The sequence below is a fragment of the Salmo trutta genome, chromosome 21 (genome assembly GCF_901001165.1).
Source record: "Salmo trutta chromosome 21, fSalTru1.1, whole genome shotgun sequence".
Lineage (NCBI taxonomy): Eukaryota > Metazoa > Chordata > Actinopteri > Salmoniformes > Salmonidae > Salmo > Salmo trutta.
This window is the reverse complement of record NC_042977.1, coordinates 2,720,888-2,733,421: the sequence shown is the minus strand read 5'-3', so window position 1 is coordinate 2,733,421 and position 12,534 is coordinate 2,720,888. Positions and strand designations below refer to the sequence as shown.

Here is a 12,534-nt window from a genome sequence, read left to right as displayed (position 1 = left end):
AAATACTGGCCACAACTTCTGATGAAAAGTACTGACCACAACATCTAAACATCTGACCAAACCACTGACCACACAACTACTGAGCCACACAACTACTGACCACAACCACATAACTACTGATCACAACCACTACATTAGTGACCACACAACTACTGAGCAAAATACTAAGCACAACCTGCTGACCACAATTACTGACCACAAGCACACAACAACTACTAACCACAACTACTAACCACAACTACTGACCACAACCAAACATTTACTATCCACACAAAAACTCACCACAATTACGGACCACAACTACTGATGAAAAGTACTGATTACAGCTACGGACCCACCAGTTAAACTACTGACCACAACCCCTGACCACAAAACTGCTGAACCACAAAACGACTGACTAACCACACAAGTACTGACCACAACGACTGACCACAACATCTAAACATCTGACCAAAACCCCTGACCACACAACTATTGAACCACACAACTACTGATCACAACCACAAAATTGCTGACAACAACTGAGCACAACTACTGACCACACAACTACACAATGACCACAACCACAACACTACTGACCACAATTACTGACCAAGACTACTGACCACAACCACTGACCACAACTAATGAACCACACAACTACTGAACCACACAACTACTTACCACAGCTACCAAAATACTGACCACAACTACTGACCACTACTGAACACAACTACTAAGCAAAACTACTGACCACAACTAATGAACCACACATACTACTGACTAAAACTACTGACTACAACCACACAACTACTGACTGAACAACACAACTAATGTACAAAACAACACAACTGCTGACCACAACTACTGACCATATCTACTGACCACAATCACACAACTACTGACCACAAGTACTGTAGGGCCCAAAGAACCTGCAATTAAACTACACAACTACTGACCACAACTACTGCTCTGGTCTGCACTAGTTCTGGTCCAGCTCTGGTTCTGGGTGTAGCTAGCTGGACGGCACTAGTAATTATAACTACTTCAGTGAACTGTTCAAGCTAGAAACACCAAACCAACTTCCACATGTTCAGGCTATCCTATCCTATCAACCAACCCATCAATCAATAATTTCACCTACCTACTTTTTCAACTATAACCAGTCTCCACCATTACTACTGTAAGTTGTGCGTAATTGGTGGCAGTGAAGTCAGACGCAGGAGAGCAGAACTGGGTAATAACCGGAGCAGTTTAATATATATATATATATAACCACCGGCATCCAGAATAATAAAGAATGGGTACAAAACCCGTCGCGCACCAGACAACAATGTACACAAGCACTTACAACAAACAATTCCACACAAAGACATGGGGGGGGACAGAGGGTTAAATACACAACACGTAATGAAGGAATGAAAACCAGGTGTGTGGGAAAACAAGACAAAACAAATTGAAAATGAAAAATGGATCGGCCATGGCCAGAAGACCAGTGACGTCGACCGCCGAACACCGCCCGAACAAGGAGAGGAACCGACTTCGGCAGAAGTCGTGACAACTACTGCAACCACTACCACAAACTTTCACATGTTCCGGTTATCCTAACTTCAAATTCTTTCAAACTTTTATCAACTATAACTATATAAATGTGTAAACATTTCCATAAAATAACCCACCAATAGTAACTTGTGAACTGTTCAAGCAAGATACAACAAACCAACTTCAACATGTTCCGGCTATCTTAACTTTTCATCTACCTACTTTTTCAACTACAAACATTCATCACCATTACTAATGCAGACACTACCACTACTATAAAGTATTTCAAAACTATACATACTTTAAAACAAGCTAGAAAACACATTTTCTTCAGGAAATGTACTGTCAGCCTACATAGTTAATGTATTAGATAGAGCTACCATCATATTTCTCTCCCCAAATAATAGCCTACAACTTCTAATCATTACATCATCATTCAACAAACATCATACTTCATTCACACTGAACATTTTACAAATGTAAATTGTGCATCTATTTATCTGAAACCCACACCATGATTGATTCAGAGTAGCTTTGCTTTCCTAAGAGTGTTGTCCACATGATCCTGCTTTTTATTCCCATAATCTGACAGAAGATCGCTTTGTCCTGTCTTCTTTTAGTTTTCACACACAACAACTCTAGTTTACAAATGTTGTATATTCCAAAGTAAAATGGTTGATATAGTAGTCTATAAAACTAAATCAGACAATCTATTTTATTACATTTAACTTTGACTATATGTAACTGCTTTGCTTTAAATAGTAAAGTGAAACGTTTTAAAGTTATACCACTACCTCAAAAATACCTTTAAAGAGTTAAAGCAAGTCATCTAGTTACCTCCACATCATCGGTGGGACCCCCGTGGGATGGTTGAGCTAACGTAGGCTAATGTGATTAGCATGAGGTTATAAGTAACAAGAACATTTCCCAGGGCATACACATATCTGTTTTTGGCAGAAAGCTTAAATTCTTGTTAATCTAATTGCACTGTCCAATTTACAGTAGCTATTACAGTGAAATAATACCATGCTATTGTTTGAGGAGAGTGCACAATTATGAACTTGAAAATGTATTAATAAACCAATTAGGCACATTTGGGCAGTCTTGATATCAAATTTTGAACAGAAATGCAATTGTTCATTGGATCAGTCTAAAACTTTGCACATACACTGCTGCAATCTAGTGGCCAACATCTAAATCTAAATCTGAGCTGGAATAATTACATTATGGACTTTCTCTTGCATTTCAAAGATGATGGTACAAAAAAATAATTTTTTTCCCTTGTATTATCTTTTACCAGATCTAATGTGTTATATTCACCTACAGTAATTTAACATTTCCACAAAGTTCAAAGTGTTTCCTTTCAAATGGTGTCGAGAATATGCATATCCTTGCTTCAGGTCCTGAGCTACAGGAAGTTAGATTTGGGTATGTAATTTTAGGCAAAAATTGAAAAAAAGGGTCCCATCCCCCATTCTAAATCTTTCACATACACTACCGTTCAAAAGTTTGGGGTCACTTAGATATTTCCTTTTTTTTCAAAGAAAAACTATTTTTTTTGTCCATTAAAATAACATCAAATTGATCAGAAATACAGTTTAGACATTATTCATGTTGTAAAGGACTATTGTTGTTGGAAACGGCTACAACAATATCTACATACAGTGGTTCCTCCTTTAAAAGTTGCGTCATACTGTGGCACACCCTGCGTGCTGCTGCAGCATTCTGTGGCACGTCATTTCATTCTCAGGCTTTTCTTCTGTTACTGCAAGTTATTGCTAGTTTGACCACCAGAGGGCATCTTTGAGAAGCATTTGGTAATAACATAGTATATGGGATTGATATTAAGAAATTTGGCTTAATTAATCTGATTAATATTATGATGTTTCCATTCAGAGAAAAACGAAACCCTAAGGGTTTCCGTTAGGATGGAATGGAAAATATGGCGCTGTACAACGTGATTGTCGGGAGTAGGCTACAGGATTGGAGGAATCTAAATTGTTTCCCTTCATTAGACAACTTTGTTCCAATATTTCTGTTTTTTTTAAAGAGTATTTTTTATCTTTATTTTATTAACGAAATGTGGTTATTTGTTAATTAGGCTACTGTGCAGTTTAGGATGGAACAGAAATATGGCGCTGTACAACATGACGCTCATAAATTCAGAGCATTGTAAGATTGTCAGTTCATAAATTCAGACTGTTTCGCTCTCGGAGCGCACACTGGACGTTCGGGACGAGGAGTAGGGTTGATTTGAGCGTTCTGGCCTTACAACGGTAGTCAAGCACCCAAGCTAACGTTAGCAAGTTACTTCCAGACACAAATGAGACCACTCTGACCATTTTACCAGCCCTAGCAGAGCTGGTAAGGCAGTTTTTGTGTTAATCATCCTATTAGTTCTATTGAGCACGGTGGCACCAACTCGCCTTCCAAACATTCTATTCCCAGCTTATTGCTCAACGTCACAATGCCTGCTTCAGTCTTGTTGGCAATGAGACCTGCTCACGTTGTTTTATAGTTCAAATGTAAACATAAAAAATAATATTGGAACTCTACGGTCTTCCCATGTCTGTCTATTTCGCCAAATATCTCGCAATGTGTATATTTAGATTTTTTCACGTCGGACGACATTTTAATCATGAGAATCTCCTCTTTCTAATTATGGAGGAAACATAGGCATGTCTGTCTATTTCGCCAAATATCTCGCAATGTGTATATTTAGATTTTTTTCACGTCGGACGACATTTTAATCATGAGAATCTCCTCTTTCTAATTATGGAGGAAACATAGGCATGTCTGTCTATTTCGCAAAATATCTCGCAATGTGTATATTTTAATTTTTTTCAAGTCGGACGACATTTTAATCATGAGAATCTCCTCTTTCTAATTATGTAAGCCTGGGCAGCTAGCTCAGTTGTCATCAAATGCTAGCCCCAAAATACTTTTTGCTCTTAGAATGCTGAGCTCCCCACTTTCACGACTTCTGCCGAAGTCGATGCCCCTCCTTGTTCGGGTGGTGCTCGGCGGTCGACGTCACCGGTCTTCTAGCCATCATTGATCCATTTTTCATTTTCCATTGGTTTTGTCTTGTCTTCTTACACACCTGGTTCAAATCCCATTCATTACATGTTGTGTATTTAACCCTCTGTTTCCCCTCATGTCCTTGTCAGAGATTGTTTGTTGTTATGTGCTCATGTATTTGTATTGGTGCGCGACGGGTTATTTTACCCATGTTATTTTATTTATGTACGTTGGTTTCTGGAGTTTGTTTTATCTTAATTAAACTACTCCAGTTACACCAAGTTGGTTTCTCCTGCACCTGACTTCCCTGCCACCTACACACACAACAATGACACCCACATTGTTTTCCTATGGAGAATTAATATAGAATTAATTCTTAGTTTCACAGTGTTATCTGACAAAGGTATTGATGTGAGTTTTTGTTCCTCTGCCTCCCCACACATTGTTTTCACCATATCAATTGGGGCCAGTAATATCAAAGTCTCTGCAATAGTGTGTGGTTTCTTGGCATTCTCTCAACCAGCTTCATGAGGTAGTCACCTGGAATGCATTTCAATTAACAGGTGTGCCTTGTTAAAAGTTCATTTGTGGAATTCCTTTCCTTCTTAATGCGTTTGAGCCAATCAGTTGTGTTGTGACAAGGTAGGGGTGGTATACAGAAGATAGCCCTATTTGGTAAAAGACCAAGTCCATTTTATGGCAAGAACAGCTCATATAAGCAAAGAGAAATGACAGTCAATCATTATTTTAAGACATGAAGGTCAGTGAATCCAGAACATTTCAACAACGGGAAGTTTCTTCAAGTACAGTCGCAAAAACTATCAAGCACTATGATGAAACTGGCTCTCATGAGCACCGCCACAGGAAAGGAAGACCCAGAGTTACCTCTGCTGCAGAGGAAAAAAATAATAATAATAATAATAAGTTCATTAGAGTTAACTGCACCTCAGATTGCTGCCCAAATAAATGCTTCACAGAGTTCAAGTAACAGACACATCTCAACATCAACTATTCAGAGGAAACTGCGTGAATCAGGCCTTCATGGTCGAATTGCTGCAAAGAAACTACTACTAAAGGACACCAATAAGAAGAATTGACTTGCTTGGTCCAAGAAACACGAGCAATGGACATTAGACCGTTGGAGTCCAAATTTGAGATTGGGTTCCAACTGCCGTGTCTATGTGAGAAGCAGAGTAGGTGAACGGATGATCTCCACATGTGTGGTTCCCACTGTGAAGTATGGAGGAGGAGGTGTGACGCTGTGGGGGTGCTTTGCTGGTGACACTGTAGTTGATATATTTAGAATTCAAGGCATACTTGAATTCATCACAGCATTCTGCAGCGATACGCCATCCCATCTGGTTTGCGCTTAGTGGGACTATCATTTGTTTTTCAAAAGGACAATGACCCAAAACACACCTCCAGGCTGTGTAAGGGCTATTTGACCAAGGAGAGTGATGGAGTGATGCATCAGATGACCTGGCCTCCAAAGTCACCCGACCTCAAACCAATTGAGATGGTTTGGGATGAGTTGGACCGCAGAGTGAAGGAAAAGCAGCCAATAAGTGTTCAGCATATGTGGGAACTCCTTCAACACTATTGGAAAAGCATTCCTCATAAAGCTGGTTAAGAGAATGCCAAGAGTGTGCAAAGCTGTCATCAAGGCAAAAGGTGGCTACTTTGAAGAACCTAAAATATTAAATATTTGTTTAACACTTTTTTGGCTAATACATGATTCCATATGTGTTATTTCATACTTATGATGTCTTCACTATCATTCTACAATGTAGAAAACAGTAAAAATTAAGAAAAACCTTTGAATGAGTAGGTGTGTCCAAACTTTTGACTGGTACTGTATATCGTATAATAACAATAGTGTATACTATAGCGATACAATATACTACATCGTTTGTTTGTTCGTTCATTGGTTAATTCACAATCAGTCACAAATAGAGAATGTAGTTGTCATTGAAACAATGGGCCACAGTCAATTGCTCCCCCCAGCAACACAATGTATCAATGAATGTATGAGGACTAATGAAAGAACCAATAAGGACTTCATTGATCAGTTTACTAATTGACAACTAATCGGTCCAAATGTACCCCTTGTCCTTGGCCCTAACCCTTTGATGTCTGCAGATATGTAATGTCTGGGTAAGTATTTGCAGTGTATTGGTGGGACTTACATGTTGCTTAACCCTTATTGATCTATAAAGGGTTAGAGAGAAAATGTAGACCAGCTGAACCATTTGTTTCCACCACCTCTTTCTTTCCTTTGCTCCTTTCCTTCCGTATCATGCTGAACATGTTTTAATCTTTGACAGGAGCCACTGACTCAGTTTGACTCCTCATTCTGGGCTAAGGCTGTATTTCATGTATGCACATTAACCAAGCCGTGCAAATTCTCTAGAGGTCATAGGGCAGCAAAGGGCCGAACTCCCATTTAATGCTATAGTGTGTTAGTGTGTGTGTGGTCAGGGAAGAGGAGTGTTGCCTTTTTAGATGCAGTCAATGATTGGATTCCCACACTTTAAAAAATATATGAATTTTTCATTGATGGCCTTGCCCTTTATTCATTGATGGCCTTGCCCTATTTTAAAAAGATTGTCTTCAAGGAAGAAGAGTATAATGTAAAGTTTGTATATGTAGGAGCTTACCTTGTGATTGTTTGGCTTGATGCATCGCACAAAGAATGGGTTCGAAGTACTGAGGTTGGCCATCAGTGAGTGCAAGGAATTCTGGGTAAAAAAATATGAATTGTTAGCTAACTCTGACACTGTTAAACTTCAGTATTGTTAGGGATGCTGATTATTATGCACTTTCCATGTTCATGATATAAAGGCAAATACAAACAAGCGTCAAGGGTCAATTAAATGGTCACTGCATTATGTACAGAACAAAAATATAAACGCAAAGTGTTGGTCCCATTTTTCATGCGCTGAAATAAAAGATCCCACTTTTTTGCTTATTACATGATTCCATATGTGTTATTTCATAGTTTTGATGTCTTTACTATTATTCCACAATGTAGAAAATAGTAAATATAAAGAAAAACCCTTGAATGAGTAGGTGTGTCCAAACTTTTGACTGGTACTGTATACAGTCCCTCGACTGGTTAGTGCAGATAAAAGTTGCACTATCTTATGTAAGACAATTATCGTCACTGACCTTAAACTGGGAACTGACAGTGGGTCTCCTGTGCTTGGAGCTGCATTTGAGGGTGTCCTGCTTGTTACGGCTCGAGACGTGCTCAAAGAGGTCGTACACAAAGTCCAACCTGACACACACACACACAGAATAAGTGTTACAAAGTGCACGTTTGAATATCCAGCTTTACCCAGCTCTGCATGACCCTCAATGAAAAATAAAACCCCCATTCAATTAATTCAAAACAGTAGTGCAGAATGTATGAATTGTTCACCTACAGATGGTTGCATCTCAAATAGCACCCTATTTCATATATAGGGTACTACTTTTAGGCTATGGTCAAAATATCTGCACTGCATAGAGAATAGGGCGCAATTCGAGATTGAACATTATAGAATTGCCACTTACCTGCTCTCTCTAAGCAGGTTGAGGATGTCATCCCTGAAAGTGTCTCGATTCTTCTCCAGAATGCCCCTCACGTCATACACCACCTAGAGCATACCAACTACTTTAATGATTTTGTTCATCAGCAAGATTAGCAAACTTAGCCATGACATGCAAGCAACAAATGCCGACACTACACATCCAAGTATAAATGACCAAATTATGAAAAATGCAATCCAATTTTGATTTCCGAAAAGTGAGTGTGGAAGAGGTGAAAAAATTATTGTTGACTATCAACAACGACAAGCCACCCGGGTCTGACAACTTGGATGGAAAATTACTGAGGATAATAGAGGACGATATTGCCACTTTGCCATATCTTCAATCTAAACCAACAAGAAAGTGTGTGGAGGGAAGCAAAAGTCAGTCCGCTACCCAAGAACAGAAAAGCCCCCTTTACTTGCTCAAAGAAAATGATAAGACACGCACTCTACACACACTTATTTGTTGTGATAAGTGTTATTAAATATGTAATGTCATATTTTAAATTGTACATAACTGACTTAATGTTGCTGAACCTAGGGTTGCAAAGGGTCGGAAACATTCCATGGGAAATAGTAGCCTACAGCAAAGTGTGTTTAAATAATTTCTAACTTGTTAACAATTTCTGCTAGTTAGTTTTTGCTACCATGTGGGTTTTAGCTTGCCTGAGCCTGCTAACTGAGTGTTAATTCACCTATTTCCATACATGTTTCATTTAAAAAAATGTATCTTACAAAGGAGTTGTTTAATCTAACTGCTTAACTATTTATCTGTACATGGAATTGTATTTGGGGTTAAAAAATAAATAAATCTAATCTTTGCAGTAAAATGCCACAGGCACTATCTGATGTGTGGAGACATTTCACTGCAGCTAATGTAGAAGGAAAAGCTGTGGACATTTGCAAATACTGTGCCAAATCATATGTGAAGAATGCAACAAAGATGTAGAATCATCTGGCCAAGTGCATAAAGTTCCCTCAGCGCTCACAACAAGCAACATCTGACAAAAGTCCCTCTACTTCTATTCGAGGTGAAAATGATGAACCAGACAGCTCATGGTCCTCCTGGAATCAGAAGTTTTTTTGGCTCAATGGAGGAATGTAGTCAGAGATGCTGATGAATGTCTTGCTCAAGCTGTGTATACAACTGGTTCATCGCTGATGCTCACAGGCAATGTGTATTGGAAGGGATTTCTGAATGTTCTTCGCCCAGCATACACCCCTCCAACCAGACATGCGTTATCTACTCATTTGCTGAATGCAGAGTTCAACAGAGTTCAAGTGAAGGTCAAGCAAATCATAGAAAAAGCAGACTGTATTGCAATCATCTCTGATGGGTGGTCAAATGTTTGTGGGCAAGGAATAATTAACTACATCATCTCCACCACTCAGCCAGGATTCTACAAGAGCACAGACACAAGGGACAAACAGACACACCGGTCTCTACATTGCAGATGAGCTGAAGGCAGTCATCAATGACCTTGGACCACAGAAGGTATTTGCACTGGTGACAGACAATGCTGTGAACATGAAGGCTGCTTGGTCTGAAGTGGAGGAGTCCTACCCTGACATCACACCCATTGGCTGTGCTGCTCATGCATTGAATCTGCTCCTCAAGGACATCATGGCACTGAAAACAATGGATACACTCTACAAGAGAGCCAAGGAAATGGTTAGGTATGTGAAGGGTCATCAAGATATAGCAGCAATCTACCTGCCCGAGCAAAGTGAGAAGAATAAGAACACCACATTGAAGCTGCCCAGCAACACCTGTTGGGGTGGTGTTGTCATCATGTTTGACAGTTTTCTGGAGGGGAAAGAGTCTCTCCAAGAAATGGCCATATCACAGTCTGCCGATATGGACAGCCCCATCAAGAGGATCCTCCTGGAATATGTATTTTGGGAGAGAGTGGTAAGCAGCCTGAAACTCCTGAAACCTATAGCAGTAGCCATTGCACAGATTGAGGGAGACAATGCCATCCTGTCTGATGTCCAGCCTCTGCTTGCAGATGTAAGAGAAGAAATCTGTACTGCCCTGCCCACTTCACTGTTGCTCCAAGCAGAGGAAACTGCAGTTCTGAAATACATAAAAAAGCGTGAAGTCTTCTGCCTGAAGCCCATACACGCCGCAGCGTACATGTTGGACCCCAAGTATGCTGGCTAGAGCATCCTGTCTGGTGCAGAGATCAACAAGGCCTATGGTGTCATCAATACCGTGTCCCACCACTTTGGCCTGGATGAGGGCAAGGTTCTTGGCAGTCTGGCGAAGTACACTTCCAAGCAAGGGCTTTGGGATGGAAATGCAATATGGCAGTCGTGCCAAAATATCTCATCAGCCACCTGGTGGAAGGGACTTTGTGGATCTAAGGCTCTTTCCCCTGTTGCCTCCATCATCCTCCAAATCACACCAACATCAGCTGCCTCAGAGCGCAACTGGTCCTTGTTTGGAAACACACACACCAAAGCACGCAACAGGCTGACCAATACAAGGGTTGAACAATTGGTGGCCATCTGGGCAAATTTGAGGCTTTTTGAGCCTGACAACGAGCCATCCTCAACAAGGTTGGAAAGTGACAGTGAAGATGAGGCCTCAGAGTCTGATGTTCAAGAGGTGGACATTGAGGAGGCCCAGGGAGAAGACATGGAAGCATGAGAGGAAGACAACCAAAGCTGTAGTTTCGATACTCATTTTACAGAAGTATGTTGAAAACGTTTTTTGGGAGATGCGATGGATCATTGGGGATCATTCAATATTCCCTTTCTTTTGTTGTTCAGTGAAATCATCCCATGTGAAGAGTCAACTCATTTAATTAAAGTTAAATTTATAACTAAATTGTTTTTTAAAATTTCTATAGGAAGGATTTAATCATTGCAATTATGTCTACTTATGATAAGGTAAAAGGTTTATGTTTCTGTCTCCATATGATATGCTAAATATGTCCAATGCAAAAAAAATCTACATTTAAATGGTATTAAAATTAATTTGCATATATTCCCGTTAATTCCCGTTAATTCCAATGGAAATTTCCACATCTGAATATTCCCCAAAATGTGCAACCCTAGCTGGAACCCAGGAAGAGTACCTTCTGCCTTGTCAGCAGCTAATGGGGATCCTTAAAAAATACAAATACACCACCAGAGGGCAGCAAATATTAGTGAGACGAATGCAACATTCAATAGCACACACATTTGTCTACAAAGTACAGTACGTGTTGCTTGCCAGAGCTGCTGTCTGCTTTGCAAAAGCTGTCCTGTTGTGTCTTACGTGCTCCTGTGTCATCATGGTAACACTTTAAACCTAAAGGTACGATGCTATATAACATGGTATTATGGCCTGTAGCAGCCTAAATAATGTCCTATCCTGGGGCTAATAAGATGTTATGTTTCTCTATGTGTCTGAATTTAAACTCAAAATGCACTGTATTTAGCGAGGTTCCTTATGAGATGATAATAAGCTCCTGACAAGTCTTAAATTGCATTGTACAGGCATCATATTGCATTATACCTACGGTTTTAACTAAAGTGTTACAGACAGGGACAACTCTTACCTCGCCTGCATAGTGTCTCACGCCAAAATTGTGCACAGCAACGCGTGGTTTCACATAAAATTGGTTTTTCTGTAACATGAGAAAAGATTTGCGTTAGCATTATCGACTATTCACCACATAATGCTATTAGCCACAAAATGCAACTGAGCCAACATTATTTAGAATATGACAATTGTGTGGATAACATCTCTCACAAAGAAGGATCAATGAAACAGACAAGAATTGATTGAATTCACATATTTTTCTGTTACATGTAAGGGATTACAAAAAAACGGTAACTGTAATCTGTTACGTTACAAGCAAAAATATTGTTATCAGATTACAGATACTTTTGAAAAACTAGATGATTACTTCGAAGATTACTTTTAATTCATAAAGGATGTTTGCGAAAAAAAATCTTTCACTTTTTTCTCTGTTCTCAATGACATTCAAATCAGCATTGAAAAAGGCGCAGATTTAAGTTTGTTCCACCTGAGCGAGTCTGACCACAAGTCAGAGACCACTATGATGACACACCAAATGTGTTTGATTGATCGCGGGAAAAGCTCAGGAATAGGCTTTTGTAGGCTACCGTCCAAGGTACAGTGGCAAGAAAAAGTATGTGAACCCTTTGGAATTACCTGGATTTCTGCATAAATTGGTCATACAATTTGATCTGATCTTCATCTAAGTCACAACAATAGACAAACAGTCTGCTTAAACTAATAACACACAAACAATGATACGTTTTCATGTCTTTATTGAACACACCGTGTAAACATTCACAGTGCTGGGTGGAAAAAGTATGTGAACCCTTGGATTTAATAACTGGTTGACCATCCTTTGGCAGCAATAAACTCAACCAAACGTTTTCTGTGGTTGCAGATCAGACC

At 39.6% G+C, this 12,534-nt stretch overlaps 1 protein-coding gene across 3 annotated transcripts in view; it reads right to left on the bottom strand.

Moving 5' to 3' along the window:
- The window catches only part of myo10 (myosin X), a 290,886-nt gene that overhangs the window by 68,314 nt on the left and 210,038 nt on the right, over positions 1-12,534 (bottom strand). For all 3 annotated transcript variants that reach the window (XM_029703950.1, XM_029703951.1, XM_029703952.1), the window contains 4 exons: positions 11,663-11,731; positions 8,098-8,180; positions 7,711-7,819; positions 7,200-7,280 (listed from right to left, as the gene is read on the bottom strand). In XM_029703950.1, the coding sequence (XP_029559810.1) occupies positions 7,200-7,280; positions 7,711-7,819; positions 8,098-8,180; positions 11,663-11,731 (342 nt within the window). The remainder of the gene's footprint in view (positions 1-7,199; positions 7,281-7,710; positions 7,820-8,097; positions 8,181-11,662; positions 11,732-12,534) is intronic.